General features: G+C 42.1%; 1 protein-coding gene across 1 annotated transcript; it reads left to right on the top strand.

Annotated features, from left to right (window-relative positions):
* The first annotated feature begins 568 nt into the window (after positions 1 to 568).
* LOC309567981 (surfactant protein C-like) lies at positions 569 to 23,235 on the top strand. Its single transcript, XM_082273538.1, has 6 exons — positions 569 to 655; positions 5,896 to 6,033; positions 6,707 to 6,844; positions 6,918 to 7,034; positions 11,461 to 11,583; positions 23,102 to 23,235. The coding sequence occupies exons 1-6, from the start codon at positions 614 to 616 to the stop codon at positions 23,189 to 23,191; spliced, it is 648 nt and encodes a 215-aa protein (XP_082129664.1). The 5' UTR covers positions 569 to 613; the 3' UTR covers positions 23,192 to 23,235.
* Positions 23,236 to 23,510: the final 275 nt, after the last annotated feature.

A 23,510-nucleotide genomic window follows, 5' to 3' on the forward strand; every position in this document is an offset into this window, starting at 1 on the left:
TTCTCTATTGGCTAATTTAAAAAAACCCTAAAGCTCAAAATCGCGCATAAAAACGTGCAAGTTGCTCATAAAAACACGCCAAAATGGCACATAAAAATGTGCAAAAAAACACTGGAAAAAAGCTCAAAGACACTACGCTCAGGTGTGAATGCAGCCTAAAGGAATAGAGTAAGGAGTGCTGGAGAGAGGGGTAGGTTTATGAGTGAGAGCTTTTGTCAAGTGCAACTGATCTCATTGGTCACAGGAAACGGAAGTTGGATGCTTTTATACACGCTCATACCTTATACCTTACCAAGAGCTGTAGTGACCCTCTGTTCTCCCCATGACTCCAAACACACTTCAGGATTATAGAAGATTGGGAAAGAATACATATCCTATCTGCGCAATCTGAAAGTATACAATGTTGATATTTATTCAACATCTTCTTTGCATAGAATTTTCTCTTGCAACATCTCTTGCCTTTACAATCCTTCTGCCAATATTTGTTCAAGGTTTATGAAAATTATTGGCATCCAGTCCAGAATACCCATGAGGAACACACCAAGCTTTTTCCATAAATACCCAGATACTACATTTGTGAGGGGACATCTGTATCAGATCCCTTTATGGGAACATGGAAGAAAAAGACACCAAGAACAGTGATGGGGACCTTCCTGTAAGTTCCTCTTCTGCCTTCTATGTTACTTTTCTTCTGTTATATACAATGATTGCAGAGAGTGTATGGGAGAAAGAGTTTGTTGGGTGCTTCCGATGGGAGATGGGTCCCCAATACAAGAGTCTTGATGGGAGAGGGGCAACCAGACCGATGACCGGACTTCTGGGGTGCTCAGATGCACCACGCTAACACTGAGGGCAGCTCTAACAGGAAGAAGCAAAGTCCTCCTGGCAAGCGAGAGAGAAAATGGGTGCCGCTGAGTGTAGCAGATGTAGCTTTATTACATGACAACAACATAAACGTACATAGAAGATGGTATATATCCTCGTGGCTCTCGGGTCTGTTCCTGGTCTGTGGTTGTTCCGTCCTCTAGCTGACCATCACCCGGGAGATGACACTACAGAGAGGACCAATTGGAGGGACTGGATCAAACCGAGGCAGTGGTGGAACGCATGTCTCACAGATGGACCACATGAGCGTGATGGCGTGGAGGGGCGGTAACGAGTTTCGGAGCATGTGCAGAGGTGATCCTTCCTCAGACCTTCCTCAGACTGGTTTAAGAGCATGTGCAGAAGTGCTCCTTCCTCAGACTGGTCTGAGGAAGGAGCACTTCTGCGCATGCTCCAAAACCTGTTACCGCCCCACCCAGCCATCACGCTCGTGCGGTCCATCTGTGAGGCATGCGTTCCACCGCTGCCTCTGTTTGATCCAGTCCCTTCAATTGGTCCTCTCTGTAGTGTCATCTCCCGGCTGCTGGTCAGCTAGAGGACAGAACCACCGCGGACCAGGAAGGGACCCCAGAGCCATGAAGATATATACCATCTTCTATGTGAGTTTATGTTGTTGTCATGTAATAAAGCTACATCTGCTACACTCATCGGCGCCTATTTTCTCTTTTGCAGAGGGTGTATGGGGTAATCAATTAATTAATTAACTTGATCAACACAAAGAGCGCTATTGTGGGCGGGGGGATACGGGGAGCTTTCCCAGCTGGCAGAACACAAAGATTACTGCCAGCAGCTATAGTTGCTGGCAGTAATCAAATGTAAAAAAAATCCTACAGGCTGGTTCTACCCAAGTCAATCGATGGATCAACTTGAGTACAATCAGGCTGCCCATACATAGATCGAATCTCGGCTGGTCCCTGCTGAACTGGCTGAATTTTGATCCATGTATTGCCAGCATAAGTGTAGTATAAAAGCCTTTAATAACAAACATAAAAGACAATCGGCCACTTACATGAATGCAGAAACAAATGCACATTTAATGTCATCACTGGATAACGACCAGCTAGTCCAGCCTGGGGAGCCTCAAAAAGCAGCGCTGTCTGCTGAAAAAAAATAGGTGGCTTTGATCCTTGTTTCCACACCCACCAGCTCTCCCAAAGCGTGTGACTTCATGCTGTCATCTTCCTCCTGTATACCAGCAGTGTTCTCCCACAGCAGCAGCGCCTTGTATCAGTAGACAATGCTGCTTTCTAAGGCTTCCCAGGCTGGACTAGGCAGCGGTTATCCAGTGATATTACATGTGCATTTGTTTTATCAGGGATCTACGAAACTGCATTTTGGGATGATAGGATGATTGGATTATTGGCTGCAATGCTCAGCACTCTCACTAGGTGTCAGTGTACTTTTTACACACATAAATGGTAATTACCGTACTTTGTTGTTACTCAAAATATGTTATTCTTTCCTGCAGAGAGCAGTTGCTAATGTTTACCTGTTCACTTGCTGATAAATATATGCACCTATACAACAGAATCATAGTAAAAGAAATATATCATAATTACACTTAACAGGGAACATATTTAACCTGTTTCTAAAAAGGGGATAATTAAAAAGGGTATAATTAATTTTCTACAAGGGGATTATGGGTGGAACATCATGGCTGCACATTCCAAGGAGCATATTTAAGCATATTTAACCAATTTCTGAGAAAAATATGTGAATAATTATTTTCTACATGGGGATTATGGGTGGAATATCATGGATACACAGACTATGTAATGCATTTGACCTATTCCTGATAGGAATATGGGTATAACTATTTTTCTACATGGGGATTATGGGGGGAATATCATGGTTACACTTAACAAGGAACATATTTAACCTGTTTCTGAAAACATTATGGGTATAATTAATTTTCTACAAGGGGGTTATGGGTTTAATATCATGGCTAAACATGCCTAGAAACACAGTTGACCTGTTTTTGATAGGGATATGCATATAAATATTTAAACAAAGAACATATTTAACCTGTTTCTGAAAACATTTTGGGTATAAATTTTATTTTACATGGGGATTATGGGGGAATATCATAACTACACATTCAAAGGAGCATATTTAACCTATTTCTGATAAAAATATGTGTTAAATTATTTTTCGACACGGGGAAAATGGGTGGAAAATCATGGATACAAATCCTATGTAATGCATTTGACCTGTTTCTGATAGGAATTTGGGTATAATTGTTTTTCTACATGGGGATTATAGGAGGAATATCATGGTTAAACTTAACCACCTCAATACTGGGCACTTTCACCCCCTCCCTTCCCACACCAATTTTCAGATTTCAGTGTTCTCGCACTTTGAATGACAATTACTCAGTCATAATAAACTGTACCCAAATAAAATTTTTACTTTCTAGCATAACTTTTCCCACGGGGCATGCTCCATCAATATCATAGTAGAATTTCGGGTCTGAGCCTGCAAAGCACGCCTTAATTGGAGATAATGGTAGAACTGCTGTCTAGGCACCAAAATGAAATTGTTATAATTTTGTTCACACTAATAGAGTGTTCTTTTGGTGGTATTTATTCATCACTGGGTTTTTTTTATGTTTTGCGATATAAGTGAAAAAAGAGCGAAAATTTTGAAAAAAAGAACAATATTTTCTACTTTCTGTTTTTAAAAAAATCCAATAAAATCAAATTTTGTCATAAATGTAGGCCAGAATGTATTCTGCTACATGTCTTTGGTAAAAAAAAAAACCTGGTAAGTGTATGACAATAGGTTTGTGTGAAAGTTTTAGAGTCTACAAGCTAGGCTAAATATCATTGAAAATTAATTAATTCTGATGTAGTGACTGCCTATCTTTTTTCTTGAGGCCCTAAAATGTCAGGACAGTACAAATACCCCCAAATGACCCCTTTTTTAAAGAGGTCCAAGGTATTTAGTATGACTAACCAGTCTCAGTGACCAACCAGCGCCTAGAGTCCTAGCGGACTCAATAGACTAGGCTAATGGGCCAAAGGGATTCCTGAGTATGGCGATTGCCCCAGGGAAATGACATATGAGATTACCTAAACAGGTACTATCCTACAGTAACTGATCAGGGGTTAACATAGGCCAATTCAGGAGGTTTTAAGTGGACTCTTGGCAAATGACTCCTAGCAGGGGATTCTTAGCAGGCAACTCTCAATAAAGGACTTATGGTTGATCCCCTGTCAGTAGAGGATTGTTATAAAACTCATGGGTTTTGGCTTTTGGCCAATGACTCTCAGCAGTAGAATCTGGGCGATCAACCCCCAGCAGGGGATTCTTAGTAGGAGATGCTCAACAGCAGACACATGGTGGTCAGTTCTCAGCAGGGGACTTTTTGGAGAAGATTCTCAAATTTGTTAAGAGGCATGGCCATCGGGATAGAGGAGGGCTTTGATAATGTCCTCTTGAAATTTTAGATAGGTTAGGGACCTTTGGGTGCACTTGGAAAAAATAACATATGAATTGAACACTTGAATCAAATAAATGGCGACTTTCCTATACCAAAACAGTGATCTCCTGGTGGCCAAGTGGAGCTGCATCAGCTGGTTGTTCATATCCAACCCCCCGTGAATAGGTTATATTCATGTACACATTTTGGCTTCTGGACAGGACCTTGTCTTGTCTGAAGTTCCACCAAGGTGTCACCATGTATTGTGGAAAGGATGTAGACGTCTCTTTTATCTCTCCACTTTAGGGCTAGTACCTCTTCATTCCGCGTACTGGCTTTTTCTTCCCATTTCCATTTCTTGGTGACCAATCTCTGTGGGAAGCCCTTGCGGTTGGACCATGCTGTCCCACAGGCCACGCTCTTCTTTAGGTATATATTGCGGAAAAGTGGGAGACTTGTGTAGAAATTGTCTATATATAGTTGGTAACCCTTTCCAAACAGTGGTTATTTCAGCTGCCAGACAATTTTACCACTTGTCCCTATATAGGTAGGGCATCTAGAGGGGGTTTAGCTAGCTGTCCTTTCCTTCATAAATTTTGAAATTATAAGTGTAACCCATGGCCCTGTCGTATTCCAATTTTACCCCATATTTGGCCGTCCACTAGGAAGGTATTGCTTGATGCCAAGTGAATGTGAAGTAAACTAGGGAAACTATCTACACAAATAATTATAATATTTATAGTGGCTCTGAGGAGAGGTGAGGCCTTGAAACGCTTCAGCCAGTCTAACTCTATAACCACCAGAGTAACCGCCTGTCCATTTTCATCCGATCCTCCAGACGGATGGAAAATAAGGTTTGGTATGGATTTCATGGACAGGATCGGACATCCGCCACTCCATAGGGGTGCATGGAGCATCCAATCAGGTCCACCAGAAAAAGTGACAGGTGGACCTGATCGGAAAGCCCGTGTGAAAGGGCCCTTAAATTTGATGTGATTCTCAGTAGAATATTATCCTAAACACCTAAACAAAACTTCCATTTTTCCCTTTTGGCATTTTATGGATCGAAGAGGTTGTACATCAATATTTATGATAATATTCCCAAATATTTTAAAATAAAGTCTGAGCAGTGTGACATTGTTACAAGAGAAAAAAAAACAGTTCTTTCTATGAGGGAGTTTTTGCTCTGTGTTTATCTTTCCCAAAGTTGAGACAATGGCCTGGTCTTTGGATAACTCATTTTGCTGTCTTTCCATCGAAGTCTGTTAGGTAAAAGGTATTCTCACCTGGGAGAAGTAATTGTGTTGGCTGTGTTTCCAAAGTTTTATTATCAAATAAATGCTCTTCAAATACATTTTTAGTTGTTGACCATGGTGGAATATAGTTATCCTTGGCTTTCGTCTCCAGTTCATCAAAAGCCAGTTTACAAACCTTCAACAGGGTGATAAAAAATGGGATGTTCATTTTGAGAACGAATGTGAATGTCCTGAGTTTAATCTTGTCCTTTATTCTGTCTTAAACCTCCATATGAATTTTTTTGAAAATATCTCTATCTTTTCATAATACTTCTGACGTTCTCTATCCATCAGCCATACAGACTCTTCCCCAGTATGAAGCAGCCCAAGAAGAAGTGGATTGTTGGAGTTTCTGTGGGACTTGTTCTTGCCCTCATCATTGTTGTGTCAGCTTTAGTTGGAGTCTACATGACTCAGAAACACACAGAAACGGTAAGAAACATCTCACCTTTTTGCAGCTACTCTCTCCTTTCGAATCACCCCTTGTCTCTGCCTCCTACCCACCTCTGAGCACTGTCCTTTGGTTCTACCCCCTACCCACCTTCCAGTGCCATGCCTTTTGGAGAATACAGAGTCAAGTAATTTGTATGGAATTTGATACTGATAACAAGAAAAGCAATACAAAAGATCCCCTGCAGCCAACAATAGACACCCCCCTCCCCATAAATAACAGACCCCCAGCAACAATAGATCTGCCCAGAAACAATAGAGCTGCCACAAAAAAATACCCCCACCCCAGCAACAATAGATCCCCATTAGCAAAAAATAGATCTCCCAGCAGCCAGCAACAATAGACCCTTCTCTCAACAGTAGATCCATCCCAGCAACAAGTACCCCCCCCTCCAGTAACAATATATCCTCCACCAGCAACAATCAACCTCCCCAGCAACACTATACCCTCACAACAATAGATCCTCCCAGTGACCATAGGTCCCCCTAGCAGCCAGCATCACTAGTACCCCTTGCCATTACATACATTCTGTGCTGAGGGTGCCGAAACTGTGTTCTGTGTTCTTTGGAATCTGTGGAAACAAGTTTAGAAATGGCACACTGTAGGCTGTTTTAGTTCCCTTCTGATAACACTGGCCATGTTTTCATACTATAGATGGTAATGATGTCACTGAAATCCCAGAATGGACACAACATCCAGCAGACGATCTTAGTGAATGAACAGGAAGATGTCGCGGTCTTCATTGTCCTCATGAAAAATTATTCCTCCACCATTCTGTTTGATTATCAGCGGGTAAGTAGTGATCTGTGATTTTTGTTGCCAATAGTCACATCATGTGATAATCAGAACTAATATTTTCTTACAGAGAATCATTGGTATCCGGACTTCCAACAGCACCATATGTCAGTTACTGAGGATGGATGAAGTTCAAACTCCATCTATACCTGAAATACTGAAGACGATAAAAATGTTTCAGAGCAATGTAAGTCTAATGGGAATATTTATAAAAACAAACAGGGAATTTAACAAAACTAATTCGGATGGGGGGGGGGGGGGGGGGGGGGGAGTGGAGGGCAGAGAGAGGCAGAGGGAGCTCCAACTTAAAGCATTTGTTGCCCCACCATTTCCTATTTCTGAAATGTACTTCTATGAAAAAGTATCCTGTTATCTTTGTATTGCTTCCATTGTGTGAAATCCCTGGTGTCCCTTCCAGCCCCTCTGCTTTCCTATAAAAACTGACCACACTAAGTAGAAGAGCACACTGTGGTCAGTTCTCGCTATCATGGGAATTCAGCCTACTCTTCTCCAATCATCAGACTTATCCTGACACCCCCACCTGCACAGCCTTTCACTGTGAAGTTCAGCCTGCTGATTTTTCTCCTCCCCTAGCTTTTATGCAGCTGAGAACAGAGGGAATGTGATCACTTATAAGAAAGGGGGAAAAAATGTTTTTATAATATTTTTTTTTATATATCCATACACAGATGTTTTGCCTTTCCTTTCTAATTTTAAACTGAATGAGTTGTTTTACAAATACTTTAACTGCTTTCTGTGCCTTGTCTGTCACAGACACAGCATAGAACCAATTGCAACTAATTAAGGAAAGGGTTTGTGCCACTCTCTAGGGTTTTCCAGTATCTGCTTTGTCTTCTACATTCAAAATAATGGCTTAGGCATTATGCTTGCGCCACTCTATTTCCCCTAAAGTGTATTCTCCAAGCAGTGACACCTTTTCTATTCACATCTTAATGAGCCTTCTTTTTTACTGTTCTAGAATTTTACATTTATCTAAGTTCAAAGATAATATAGTTACACACACCTAGCATTTTATTTGAAACACCAGTATAGCTACATCCAAAATGTATGCAGTTATCGAATTTACTGTATTTTCTGGCGTATAAGACTACTTTTGAACCTCAAAAAAATCCCCCAAAAATGGGGGGGTCGTCTTATACGCTGAGTATAATATCTCAGTATAAGTATTACCGGTAGATGAAAATTAGGGGGGGGGTCATCTTATACGCCCAGTCGTCTTATACGCCGGAAAATACGGTATGCAGTTATCTAATCCCATGGCAGCACAGTGCATGGCATCATGCAAATACAGGTAAAGAACTTCAGTTAAAATGGAAGTTAACATTCATCACTGACTTTTACATATAGGTAAGCCTATAAAAAGGCTTGAAAAAATATTGGTGTTAGGCACCAACAGTACCCGCGCAGTGGAATATAATATATAATATATATAAATGTGAAAAAATCCAAAATTGTGAAGTGTTAAAAACAAACCAAATCTGGGAGCCGCAACGTAAACGTGAAACCGTGAAGTATAAGGAAAATTTATATAGTGATATATAATGGTTGCATTTGACTGTCTTGATTTTATCAGCTTGCACCTGATTTAATTTATACAGTATATTTGTGCTATTGGTATTAATTTGCATATATTTATTTTGCACAATGCACCTTTTTATGCACGTGTACAATCCCACATATTTTTGGTTATTAGCCTATGCTGACATACCACATGGTTTAAACCTACTAATTCGTTGAGAATTATTCACTCATTAATTTATCCAATAATAAATTGGTCGAGCGCAGCCATTATATATCACTATATAAATGTTCCCTATAAAAAGGCTTACCTATAGATAGTGTAAATATCCCCCAAACATGCAGCCAATGACATCACTGGCGCATGTGCTCTGAAGGAACGGCCACCCCTGCCGTTTCTTCAGAGCCCTGTGCCGTAAATGGTGGCTACCGCCCGCATGCACGGGAGGACATCTTTGCAGCTCCAGCCAGTCACAGAGCCAGAGTCCGCGAACCACGAAGCAAGACAGGTGAAGATGTAAGCGGCCTCCAGCTCTGACATCTCGCTGCTGCAGGGCTTCATTTTACAGTAGGTTTAACATATTGTGCTAGTATGCGCTGCATACTAGCACAATATGACTTTACCTTGCAGGGTAAAAAAAAAAAAACATTCAGCGGTTTACAACTGCTTTAATGTCACTTCAAACACCAGAATGGGGAAAAATGTAATCTCAGTTTTTCTGACTGTGGTATAATTGTTGGTGCCAGACAGGCTGGTTTGAGTATTTCTTTAACAGCTGAGCTGGCAACAGTTCACAGTTCCCAGATAAAAATTTATTCAGAATGGTGTGCAAAACCAATATCATCCAGTCATAAGAAAGTTATAACCAATAGAAACTGAACATGTTTTGGGGATTTGGAAGGTAATCAAGGGAATGTACTGTATTTTTTTACTAATAGGCTGGCCATACCAGCCTAAAGAATGCTTTTCTACTAATGGCACTTTTCCACTGCAAGTACCGGCTGAGCTCTACTCGGCCCTGCTTGGCCCGGTTTGCTTTTCCACTGCTGGTACCGCATGGTACGGTGTTGGAACGGTTCGGTACGGTACGGTATGGTTTGCTTTTCCACTAAAGTAGTACTAAAGTTAAGTGGGTGGGATAACAACGGGGTGGGTGGGATTCTCTGACCAATCAGTGGCTAGTAGTGACTACATGCAAAGGATTGTGGGATATGGTACCGGGTATGGTACCTCTTGGAACCACAATCGAGTAGGTACTGTTTTTGAGAGCCGTACCGTTCGATTCCATGCAGTGGAAAAGCGCCGCCGTACTGTACCGTACCGAACCGTTCCTACACCGTACTATGCGGTACCAGCAGTGGAAAAGCACAAAAGCGAGCCGAACCGTTCGGTTCCATGCAGTGGAAAAGCGCCATTAAGGATACCCAGCTTTCCTCTCAGGATAATTTTTGCTCTGTTGCTTCAGAATAGAATTTCTTCAACACCTTCCTAAACCCTAATGAAGGGACACCTTCTATATACCTTCAATAGTTTGGTTATCTCGTGAAAGTAACATTTAATAAAAATTGGGACGCCTGCCTTTACACGCACATTCATTTTAATGGCAGCTCAGTCTTAAACCTCGTACACGCGATCAGAATATCGGACGGATATTCGTCTGTTTTTTGTTGCATGCTAGTCTCATATCGAAAGTGAAGAGTTTACTCAGCATACGAACATTTTCGTACTACAGAATTCAACTTCCGAAGTGATGTAATGTGTTGAATTGTATTGCATGTATTCTTTCATTTCTGAGCCTGCGTAGTCTTGCTCTTATGATTTTTTTCAGATGAGAACTGTACCAATTAAATGAAAATCGGACATTATATTCATGTATGATAAACATTTTATAGCCTGCACATTCAGCTTTTGTCCTCTGAAAAGTCGGAATCGGCTGCCGAAAGCATTATACTTATGATCAGAAAATCAGCAAATCGTTCATCCAAAGAAATTTTACTTCCGATTTACTTATCGTGTGTACGGGCCTTAAATCCGTAGGGTTCAATATTGAGTTGGCCCACCCTTTGCAGCTATAACAGGTAGGTATCCCTGATAGGTAGGTATCCAATAGTAATAGGTATCCAAGGTACACTATATTACCAAAAGTATTGGGATGACTGCCTTTACACGCACATGAATTTTAATGGCATCCCAGTCTTAGTCTATAGGGTTCAATATTGCGTTGGTCCACCCTTTGCAGCTATGCCAGTTTCAACTCTTCTGGGAAGGCCGTCCACAAGGTTTAGGAGTGTGCCTATGGGAATGTTTGACCATCCTTCCAGAAGCACATTTGTGAGGTCAGGCACTGATGTGGACTAGAAGGCATGGCTCGCAGTCTCTGCTCTAATTCATCCCAAAGGTGTTCTATCAGGTTGAGGTCAGGACATGTTGGAACAGGAAGGGGCCAACCTCAAACTGTTTCTACGAAATTGGAAGCATGAAATTGTCCAAAATATCTTGGTATGCTGATGCCTTAAGAGATCCCTTCACTGGAACTAAGGGGTCAAGCCGAACCCCTGAAAAACAACCTCACACCATAATCCCCTTCCATCAAATGATTTGGACCAGTGCACAAAGCAAGGTCTATAAAGACATGGATGAGCAAGTTTGGGGTGGAGAAACTTGACTGGCCTGCACAAAGTCCTGACCTCAACCCAAAAGAACACCTTTGGGATGAATTAGAGTGCAGACTGCGAGCCAGGCCTTCTCTCAAACAAAATGCGCTTCTAGAAATTACCATGGACACACGCCTAAACCTTGTGGACAACCATGCCAGAAGAGTTGAAGCTGTTATAGGTGAAAAGGGTGGACCAACGCAATATTGAATCCTACGGACTAAGACTGGGATGCCATTAAAAGTTCATGTGGGTGTAAAGGCAGGTGTCCCAATACTTTTGGTAATATAGTTTACCTTGTATACCAACCCAGACAAAGTGTTCTAGCATCCCACACATTTTCTTCCTTTTAAATTTGTTTATATAGCACTGGATAATGGATGAAATGTTAAAAGTACTAAAATGCTTTACTTTTACAGAACACTCCACCAAGTGAAAAAATAACCTATAATATTATACCAGTCAAAGAAGCAAATCTGGTCAATTTGGGAATGAATATGAACATTCTCTGCTCTGATGTACCCATCTACTGGTCAAAAATGGTAAGGTGCTTTTTATTCATTTCCTTAAAAAAAATATGCAGACGTTTAAAGTACATAATAATTGACAACAGCAAGCAGAAATTGGAGAAAAGATATACAAAAGTTTGAAAAAATAAAAAAAAAGTTTGATCAAACTAAAAAATAGATGGAAAATTCCTTATAGCTCATGTAAATGGCTGTTTAACCACTTGCCTACTGGGCACTTATATCCCCTTCTTGCCCAGGCCAACTTTCAGCTCTCAAACTTTAAATGACAATTACTCAGGCATTTTTTTTCACAAATAGAGCTTTCTTTTGGAGGTATTTAATCACCACTGTTTTTTTTATGTTTTGCACCATAAATGAAAAAATAACGAAAACTTGGAAAAAAAATAACTTTTTTTATTTTTTTCCCACAATTTTTGGAAAATGAAGATTTTTGTTTTCACAATATTGTCATATTAACAAGTTATTTTTCACACACGGCATAGGCAACTACACCCATAAGCACATTCTGCTACCCCTCCTGAGTATGGGAATACCACGTTTGAGGCTTTTCCACAACCTGACAACATAGAGAGGCCCAACATGCAAGAAGCACCTGCAGGCATTCTAGGTGCATAAATTATATATATAATTTTTTGACTACCTTTCACTTTTTTGAAGGCCCTGCAGCACCAGGACAATGGAATTACCCACAAAATCACGCCATTTTGGAAAGCAAACACCCCAACGTATTTTCTATGAGGCATTATGAGCCCTTTGAACATGTCATTTTTTTCCCACAAGTTTTTGGAAAATGTGGAAATAAAAAGAAACCTTTTTTTTTTTTTTTTTACACAAAGTTGTCCATTTATAAGATATTTCTAACACATAGCATGTACATACCAATAATTACACCCCAAAATATATATTGGCTATGTATGGCTATACCACATGTGTGAAACTTTTTCATACAGCCTAGCCACATAAAAAGACCCAATATCCAAGGAGCACCGTCAGGGACATAAATTACACATCTAATTTCCTGACAACCCATCACATTTTTGGAGGCCCTTTATATTTCTAACACATAGCATGTACATACCAAGAATTACACCCCAAAATACATAAAGCAAAGGGTAAACAAAATATTACCTGTGGTTTTAGAAGTACAGTTGTCCACATTGGTCCAGGTAGCAGGCATGGACATGGTCAGGGACAGCGAACAAAATCATCCAGGCAGCAGGCAGGAATACTGTTCATAGTAAGTACAAGCAGCAGGCAGCGATATTGTCAGTACAGCCGAAGCATTGGTTCAGGCAGCAGGCAGAGCTGTGGTCAGCAACAGCCAAATAAATTGTCCAGGCAGCAACATGTTCAGTACAGCCAAAGTATTGGTCCTGGCAGTAGGCAGAAACATGGTCCATAAACAGGCCAGAGTCAGTACAGGTAGCAGGCAGAGGTGTGGCCTATTTAGACGGCAGGCAGAGACAAGATCAATTAACAGGCCAGGGTCGGTCGCCAGCAGGCAGAAATATCAGGCGTAGGGTCTCGGTCAGGTAAGGCCTGTGCACAGGAGTAGAGGTTTTTTCCCACCCAAATCTCTTCAAAGTCTCCGGTCTCCAGATCAAGATTAAAAAAACAGGAGAAAAACAATAACTTTATTTTCACTATTCTGAAATTATATTCTGAAGCCCCTCACATACGTGAGACCCCTGTATTATCTTGAATGCCACTACTACAGTGGCAGTGCAAAACATCAGTCCCAGCAGCATGCAAAAAAATGACGTCAATTAACAGGCAAGTTCAGGTGGAAGGCAGAAATGTGGTCGATAATCTAGGGGGGCAGGCAAAAGTATTGTCGATTAACAAACCAGGGTCTGTTCAGGTGGCAGAAAGAGGCATGGTCAGTTTAGGTGGCAGGCAGAGGCTTGGTCGAATATCAGTCCAGAGTCATCAGGAAGAGTCATGATGATTGTGAAGGCAAATGGTGAGATACAGGGAAATGGCAAGAATTCAGTATCTTCACCATACTGCACTAATATTGTTGAGAAGTATGGTAACGGCAGAAACATTCTCCTATGCATAGGCCACTGTTGGGAAGGGCAATGGGAAAAATAATAAGTGGTGTCTTGTCTAACTCCCCCTCTGGAGCACACCCTACATTTCATTGATGTTTTCGGCCTGTTTCTCTGGGAAGGACTGTATCAGGAAAATAACACTCGTGGAGTTGGCTCACTGATGTGCACTGATGAGGCAGCACTGATGGGTGCTAATGAGGCTCCACAAATGTGGCGGCACTGATAGACACATTGATGTGCACTAATAAGGGGGAACTGATAGGTGCTGATGAGGCTGAGGCTCCACTGATAAGGCTCCACTAATAGTGCGGCACTGATAAGTGGCACTGGTGAGGCAGCACTAATGGTCACTGGTAAGCAGCACTGGTGAGGCAGCATTGATGGGCACTGCTGGGCACTGTGTGGCAGTGTAAAACATGTGTTGCACTTTGTAATAAATGCACTCACTGTTTCTGGCTCAGATTGTCTCCTTCCCTCACAATCCGTCCCTGTGTGAGGGAAGGAGACCTGTCAAGCCCCCAATGACCCTGCATTGTTTACACTTGTAAACGTGTGTGATTGGACCCATCGATCATGTACGAAAAGGCTGCTGTGATTGGCCCTTTACCCCGATCTGTGATGCTCTGTGTCCAAGGCACACAGCAATCACAAATACTTCCTAATGGGTGCCCCAGGGGGATGCTGGAAGCTCGTTCACAGGAGGAAGTCCATAAACACCCTCCTGGAACAAGAAGCCACACTGTAGCTGTCTTTCGGCTATGGCGTGGAAAGAAGGTGAATTACCTTCTTATTATGGAAGTGGTTAAGAAGGTGCATTACATTGCAAGGCATCCAAATAGGAAAAATGTAGCCAAGCAAATGTGCACACAGCAGGATTAACGAGCCTTAACCGTACCCATACGTCCTTAGGAACAAGCAGTTATTTCAATGTAGCACTCTCCTAGTTAGAGTAGGCTACTAGGCCAAATTTAGTTTTGCTCCTCTGTAATCAGAGGAGTAGGGGTTGATTGATTGATTGAAACTGCTCAGGGATTCACAGTCTGCTGCTCTACTACTTCCCCCTGTCTTCTAAAAATTTCTAGAACATAGTGGGAGGGGGGGGGGGAAGAGCCTGCAGCCTGAAATAATATGGGACTATAGCCAATCCCTGGGGAGGTGTGCCCAGAAAGGGGGAGGGGTACATAAATAGTCTAAAGCCTGTGCAGCAGGGGAAATTGCAGTATGTGTGTGTAGGGCAGTTTTCAGAGTCCAATCTGCTGAAGGAGACTCCTGTTCAGAGACCTTACCCTCCTGGGCAGAAGCTGGGGAAGGAAGTCAGCCTGAAGATACTGAGGTTCGAGCTAGGCTTAGCTGGGGGCATATTTGCAAAGTAACCCAAGAATCCAGAGAGTCAAGAAAGTTAATGGGATAGAGCCGGTGGAAAGCTGTGGGAGAGAGCCCAAGTTATCCGAGAGGCGGTGTGAGTCTTCATCTCCCTCACTGGAAAGAGCCTGGTGGATATCAGCATGAGGCAAACTATGATCCTGTGGCTGGGTGAGTACATGGCCCCAGTGCTACAAGTGCAACAGTGTTATACTTTAGACTCTGGGAAGAGGACAGGTCACAGACAGCAGAGATTCTGTGGAATTTTCCTGGTAGAGTGTAGCTAGAAGTTTCTCTACAGCCAAGCAGTGGTGTAATATCTCCAGGAGTTGTACAAGTGCAGCCAAAGTTGTGCAACTTTTCAAGAGCTGTGCAGACAGGGACCGTATGCACTTCCGGGGTATCCCATGCTCTATATACGTATGCAAGATCACCGTTCCCCTTTAAAAAACAAAAAAAGAAATCCCTGGACTGATTCTTGAGCCAGAGGAAGAATGCCAAAAATGCTGTGGGGGGGGGGGGGGGTGGGATTTGTAGTCCCAAATTACCGGCAGCTCTTTTGGGGTTGCACTATACCAGCAACTGCAGCTATGATCCTAGAATCAAAATTTGCTTTCCTGTAAAACTGTTCTGAGTGACTCTACAGCTGCCCAATCACTTTTACAGGGTGTGGAAGAGGGTCCCCCTCCGCTGCTGCTGTTCCTGGGCTCTCTGGTGTGATTGGGAAGCCTGGGACCACTGCTCTCTGTAGGGCTGACTGGGCCATACTCCGCCCTTCTCTGTAACAAATGAAGACGGAAGCCAAAAGGTTTTTATAACTTTTGGTTTCAGTTTAATGTTTACAAGCTGTTTTTTTTTTTTTTTTTTTTTCTAAGCGTCTCTGGTCCTCCTATGCTTATGCACAAATGCAAAAGTAGGTCCTGCATGCATATGTAAATAATGATACCACCCCACATATGTGAGGTATTGTTGTGAACATCAGAGTAAAAGCAACAATTCTACTGCCTGTATAAAATAGGGAAATCCTATATATATCTATATACATATTTTTTGTAAATACTGTCACAAGTCAGTATCCATGATCATGGTAAGACCAGTCATATGGATGATGTTGTACTGTTCTGGTGACAGCATGTAAAAAAAAAAAAAAAAAAGTGAAATAAACATATTTTGTTTAATTTCTTCATTTTCCAAAAAACTGCGAAAAAAATTACAACTTCAAAAACTTTCCAAAAAGGGGTAATTTGGGGAGCATTTGTACTGTCCTGGCATTTTAGGGCCTTTAAGAAATAAGACTCCTAGATTTCCAAATAGCTATACCATAGCCGATGGACTTTCCTACAGACTAGATATTATACTCTAATTTTGGTTACTCTTACCAAAGAAATGTAGCAGAATACATTTTGGCCTAAGAAACCATTCACCCTGAATGCAGCTTTGATTTCAAAGCCACCAGTCAATGAGATTTCATGTTCGGCCTGCCAACTCTGGGCTTGGGATGCCTAAAGTGGAGTTCCGGCCTCAGGGGTCAATTTGAGCTAAAAATACCCCCGTGACAGTCAGGGCTAGTACATTCCATAATAGATAGCCTCTGAACTGTCCCGGGTGGCACTTACCTGTAAGAAGAAATACTTACCTTGAAAATTTCTTCTCCAACGCTGCCATCTCAGGTGTGGGCAGCTGAAGCCACAGCGTCCCTCTTCGTGTCCTCTTCCGTGTATTCTTCGTGACCTCGGAGTCCCACAATGCACTGCACCGGCCTCGCTTGTCACTTCCGGTGCAGGCGCGGCATCCCTGCACAGCACACAGGTGAACAGAGAAGCCAAAGACCACATGTGAAAAGAAGCAAGGTTGAAGCACTGCAGAAAGGAGACCTCTTTTAAGAACAAGCTCACATTAAGAAGTGAAAGCATTCAGAGATTGGAGAAGGCAGATTCTGTCATTCATGTGCCCATCCTTCGCAGAACACGTTGCATTCGTGGAAATAATATTATGAGTTCTATGTAAGGAAGAGGCAGGCGGAAGGTACAGCAATATTACACTATTGTGAGCTTCTCCTTCCGCATATGGTCCCATCCCGCTGAGTCCATAGGAGGTCCCTAGGTGGTCCCAATCAGCCATAAGGAATATTGCCCAGATTCCTTGCCGGACTTAGCCTGTGTGACCCTTACACAGTATTGTCTAGGGGTCCATTCCGTCCGGTAAGTGTAATATCCTGGGGGAGAGGGAAAGTCACCGTTTTCACCACACCATGGCAGCATGTTTTTGCACATAATTTCCAGCAAATGAGCACCTTTTTTCCTGGTGGAGTACCTTTCACTGGCTACTTGTTGAAGCACTTTGACATTTATAGATTTTATGATTGACTTTTAGTATTTATGGATTTACACTTTTATGAACTTTGTTCACTCACTGCACAGGGTGCAAACTAGTGTTTTTTATTGACAGTGGTTTTGTATCGATTTATTTGTCTCCTATATTTATTTATTTATTTATATGTTTATTTATTCATTTTAGGCACTCTAGTGGTTAGTCACCATATGCCAATCACAATCAATTTTGCGCTGTTTCTTTATATTATCATGCCCAGAAGCTGTTTAGCAGTGAATACCGCGCCTGCACCGGAAGTGACGAGCAGGGCCGGTGCAGGCGCATTGATTCCTGGGAGCGATGATGTTTAGCTCCCAGGAATCCTCGCAAACCGGAAGTGACGGCGCGGGCTGCGGCCGCAGAGGGAGGAAGTGGAAGGAAGGTGAGTATATTTTCTTCTATAATAAGGTAAGTGACCAAAAAAAAAAAAAAATCTCCATTATCCATTTCTTTTCCAGGTTCCCCTTAGCAAGCGGATGGCCCAAAATCGATTTTATCGATTTTGAGGCCGGAACTCCGCTTTAAATAGGGTATCACAGCATTGTGGACAATCAAGGCAGGGAAACAGAGACAGATGTGGCTGTAGACAATCTATATATGGGAGGAAGGGCTGTGTGTGGCAATAGGCCAAATCAAAGTACAGGTGACTAGGCAGACAGAATTGACCTGGTGCCTAGCAATGAGAATGCCTTCTGAGGGCCATGCCACTGTCAGGCAATAGGAGTGGCGGCCAGGGCATTGTCTGCATTGCTAGGTAATGGAAATGGAGGCAGGGCTGCAAGGGGCTGAATGGCAGGTTGCTGAATAGGAGTGAGAGCATATCCCATGCTCCTTACAGTAGAGGAGGTAAACCTTTAAAGGTCAATACATGTAGCGGCCAGTTTTTGAGTAGAAAAATTAAGGGTTAGGTTTCTTGTGGAGAGGCAAACCTGATTCCTGACCCAAATCTAAAGGGGCATGAGAGCGAAGGCAGTCTGAGAAGCATTTCTGGCTAGCCTGGATTTTGCTCCAAATTTGAGAAAATGCTTGAACTATGTTATTGGTTTCAGGAATATATGTGGAGAAGAAAAACAAAAAACAAAACAGGATTTGGGATGAGAACTATAAACCTAATTGAAAGAAGATGGGGCCAGTTTATATAGACACAGTATAGATATTTGCCAGCACACCACGGATCTTCAAGTTGAGTCCAAACGGCTTTAGTAAAGTATGATCACATCACAAACAAGAGAGTGCAATGCTTTGTAGTCATGCAGGCAGTGGCGGCTGGTGCTCAAAATTTTTGGGGGGGGGGGCGCAAAAAGAAAAATGTAATAGGTAATACTTCGCATCAAAAAACGCAGTAAAAAATTGCGTGACTTTGAAGTCATGGTACAGGCATGGCACAGGTGATGGTATAGGCAAGGCATAGGTGATGGTATAGGCATGGCATAGGTGATGGTACAGGCATGGCACAGGTGATGGTATAGGCATGGCATAGGTGATGGTACAGGCATGGCACAGGTGATGGTACAGGCATGGCACAGGTGATGGTACAGGCATGGCACAGGTGATGGTATAGGCATGGCACAGATATGGTATAGGCATGTCACAGGTCATGGTACAGGAGATGGTATATGCCCCCTTTCAATGCAGAGACCAGCGTACATGCCCCCTTTCAATGCAGTGACCAGCGTACATGCCCCCTTTCAATGCAGAGACCAGCGTACATGCCCCTTTTCAATGCAGAGACCAGCGTACATGCCCCCTTTCAATGCAGAGACCAGCGTGCGCAGCTTTAATTCAAGCGGTTAAACATAAATATCACATTTTAGGAACTGCAACCACAGTCCCCCCATTTTCATGGGCTCAAATGTAATTGGACAAATTAATATAATCATAAATAAAATGTTCATTTTTAATATTTTGTTGAGAATCCTTTACTGGCAATGACTGTCTGAAGTCTGGAAATCATGGACATTACCAAAGACTAGGTTTCCTCCATTCTGATGCTTTTCCAGGCTCTAACTGCAGCTGTCTTCAGTTTTTCTTTGTTTGTGGGTCTTTCTGCCTCTAGTTTTGCCTTCTACAATTGAAATGCATGCTCAATTGTGCTGACACCAGGTGATTGACTCGGCCATTGCAGAATATTTCATTTTTTTTTCCTTCAATAGCTCCTGGATTGCTTTTGCAGTATGTTCTGGATCATTGCCCATCTGTACTGTGAAGCGCTGTCCAATCCACCTTTCTGCATTTGGCTGAATCTGGGCTGACAGTATACAGTGGGTACGGAAAGTATTCAGACCCCCTTAAATTTTTCACTCTTTGTTATATTAAAGCCATTTTCTAAAATCATTTAAGCTCATTCTTCTTCCTCATGAATGTACACATAGCACCCCATACTGACAGAAAAACACAGAATTGTTGACATTGTTGCAGATTTATTGAAAAAGAAAAACTGAAATATCACATGGTCCTAAGTATTCAGACCCTTTGCTGTGACACTCATATATTTAACTCAGGTGCTTTCCATTTCTTCTGATCATCCTTGAGATGGTTCTACACCTTCATTTGAGTCAAGCTGTGTTTGATTATACTGATTGGACTTGATTAGGAAAGCCACACACCTGTCTATATAAAACCTTCCAGATCACAATGCATGTCAGAGCAAATGAGAATCATGAGGTCAAAGGAACTGCCTGAAGAGCTCAGAGACAGAATTGTGGCAAGGCACAGATCTAGCCAAGGTTACAAAAAGATTTCTGCTGCACTTAAGGTTCCTAAGAGCACAGTGGCCTCCATAATCCTCAAATGGAAGACGTTTGGGATGACCAGAACCCTTCCTAGAGCTGGCCGTCCGGCCAAACTGAGCTATCGGGGGAGAAGAGCCTTGGTGAGAGAGGTAAAGAAGAACCCAAAGATCACTGTGGCTGAGCTCCAGAGATGCAGTCAGGAGATGGGAGAAAGTTGTAGAAAGTCAACCATCACTGCAGCCCTTTATGGCAGAGTGGCCCGACGGAAGCCTCTCCTCAGTGTAAGACACGTGAAAGCCTGCATGGAGTTTGCTAAAAAAACACCTGAAGGACTCCAAGATGGTGAGAAATAAGATTCTCTGGTCTGATGAGACCAAAATAGAACTTTTTGGCCTTAATTCTAAGCGGTATGTGTGGAGAAAACCAGGCACTGCTCATCACCTGTCCAATACCGTCCCAACAGTGAAGCATGGTGGTGGCAGCATCATGCTGTGGGGTTTTTTTCAGCTGCAGGGACAGGACGACTGGTTGCAATCGAGGGAAAGATGAATGCGGCCAAGTACAGGGATATCCTGGACAAAAACCTTCTCCAGAGTGCTCTGGACCTCAGACTGGGCCGAAGGTTTACCTTCCAACAAGACAATGACCCTAAGCACACAGCTAAAATAATGAAGGAGTGGCTTCACAACCACTCCGTGACTGTTCTTGAATGGCCCAGCCAGAGCCCTGACTTAAACCCAATTGAGCATCTCTGGAGAGACCTAAAAATGGCTGTCCACCAACGTTTACCATCCAACCTGACAGAACTGGAGAGGATCTGCAAGGAGGAATGGCAGAGGATCCCCAAATCCAGGTGTGAAAGACTTGTTGCATCTTTCCCAAAAAGACTCCTGGCTGTATTAGATCAAAAGGGGGCTTCTACTAAATACTGAGCAAAGGGTCTGAATACTTAGGACCATGTGATATTTCAGTTTTTCTTTTTTAATAAATCTGCAACAATGTCAACAATTCTGTGTTTTTCTGTCAGTATGGGGTGCTATGTGTACATTCATGAGGAAGAAGAATGAACTTAAATGATTTTACCAAATGGCTGCAATATAACAAAGAGTGAAAAATTTAAGGGGGTCTGAATACTTTCCGTACCCACTGTATCTCTAAACACTGCAGAATTTTATTCCACCGCTTCGGTCTTCTGTCACATCATCAATAAACACCACTGACCCAGTGCCACTGGAAGCCATGCCTACCCATGCCCTCACACTGCCTCCACCATGTTTTACAGATGACGGTGCTTTGGATCATGAGCTCTTCCAAGCCTTCTCCACACTTTTTTCTTCCAGTGATTCTGGTACAGATTAATCTTAATTTAATTCGTCCAAAGAATTATTTTTGAGAACTGGTCTTGTTTTTTTCAATGTTTTTGAAAGTTTAATCTGGATTTTCTATTCTGTATTTGCTCTTGTGAAGTCTTCTCTTGATTGTAGACTTTGACAACGATACGCCCACCTCCTGGAGAGTGTCCTTCACTTGTCTGGATGTTGTCAATGGGTTTTTCTTTACCATAGAGAGGATCCTGAGACCACCACTGTTGTCTTCCATAGATGTCCAGGCCTTTTTTATATTGCTAAGCTCACCAATGCGTTCTTCTTTCCTCAGAATGTAAGAAACTGTTGATTTGGCCACTTCTAATGTTGCTGCTATCTCTCTGATGGATTTGTTTTTGTTTTTGAAGCCTTACAATGGCCTGTTTTACTTGCATGGACAGCTTCCTTGAACGCATGATGTAAGTTCACAGCAATAGATTCCAAATGCAAATACCACACGGGAATCAACTCCAGACCATTTACCTGCTTATTTTATGAAGAAATAACGAAGGAGTAGCCCACATCTGGCCATGAAACAGCTTTTGATTAATTTACTCAATTACTTTTGGTCCCTTGAAAAAGGGAGGGGGGGTGGCTATTTTTAAGAGCGGTAATTCCTAAACCCTTCTTCCGATTTGGATGTACACACAATCAAATTAAACCTGAGAGTGTGCACTTTCAGCCCATATTCATTATGGATTCATATGGACCTAACTGTATATTCCAGTATATTCACAAAAGACATGTAGTAGAATACATTTTGACCTAAATTTATGAAGAAATGTGATTTTCTATTTTTTATTTATTTTTGGATAAGTTCACACCAGAAATAAAAAAATTCTTGTTTTTTTTTCAAAGTTTTTGGTCTTTTTTTTTTTTTTTTTATCGCAAAAAAAAAACAAAAAACAAAAAACCAGTGGTGATCAAATACCACCAAAAGAAAGCTCTATTTGTGTGAAAAAAAAAGATAAAAATGTAATTTGGGTACAGTGTTGCATGACTACACAATTTCCAGTTAAAGTAGCACAGTGCTGAATATAAAAAAACATTTTGGTCAAAATGGGGGTAAAATTTTGAGATCAAGTGGTTAAAAAGCATGTTTACTTCCTTTACCCTTTGCTCCTACAGAATCCTCCTTTCCATGAGACTAGTCCTCCTGAAGCCGCTTCTCTTTGGCATGCTATCTGTCAGTCACGCTCTGACATATTTTCTAATGCATGACTAGCAGTTCTGCATTGTATGTGAGGATGAGGAGGGCCCTCCACAACCCAGAGGGAGGATAAGAGTGCTGGCTGCCAGAGGAGTGATGGATAAAGTTAGCAAAAGTTGTATAGACATGATTTACTAAGCTTAATTCAAAGCTGAGGAGTGTTCAATCGCTGACATTTTCCTTGTGTATCCCCATCTGCACACTCAAGTTCTAGGGCGGCCATGTGTCTGCTCTGTATCTAAAAAGGGGCTTACTTAAAAAAAAAAAATGTGACTTGCTAGAAGTAAGAAAGAAGTATCTTTCAGCATGACATCTATGTCACATCATTTCCACATATTTTTTTACTTTAGTTCACATTTAAGTGAGCTCGGGGGGTACAAGGGTAAAATAGAGCAGGAGAGAAAGATGACAATAATAAATAGCCTTTTCTTCTTCTAGGTGGATCTTCGGCAACGGAAAGTTCATGGCAACATTACAATAGATGTTCATGTTGGATGTTTTCGCCTTACATGCACTATAAGTTGGTGAAGTTACCCTCCTCTCCGGAGTTCTAGGCTTTAGGAAAATGACTGCTGTCAATATATCTACATAACATTCAGGCCCGGACTGGGACAAAAAATAGGCCCGGGCATTTTAGACTGAGCAGCCTTTTTTTTTTTTTTTTAAACCAAATTACAAATAATGACAGCTACCCGTTTCTCAATGTCTTTTAGTTCTATTTAGCCTTCTACAGTCACTGCTCACTGATTGCTAGAGGTTACTGCACATTTTTAGCACTAACCCATTGGTGGCTGGGGAAGGGGGAGGTGTAATCAGTGGCAGTACTGGGGGGGGGGGGAGGAATGAG

This window comes from Pelophylax lessonae (assembly GCF_965119305.1).
Source record: "Pelophylax lessonae genome assembly, chromosome: 12".
In the NCBI taxonomy this organism is placed as follows: Eukaryota; Metazoa; Chordata; class Amphibia; order Anura; family Ranidae; genus Pelophylax; species Pelophylax lessonae.

Bases quoted from the DNA above. Each gene is read 5' to 3' on its own strand.
- LOC309567981 (XM_082273538.1), top strand. From the start codon at position 614: ATGGAAGAAAAAGACACCAAGAACAGTGATGGGGACCTTCCT. The intron at 7,035-11,460 runs GTAAGTCTAATG...TTACTTTTACAG, and splicing joins TAAAAATGTTTCAGAGCAAT to AACACTCCACCAAGTGAAAA. The intron at 11,584-23,101 runs GTAAGGTGCTTT...TTCTTCTTCTAG, and splicing joins CCATCTACTGGTCAAAAATG to GTGGATCTTCGGCAACGGAA.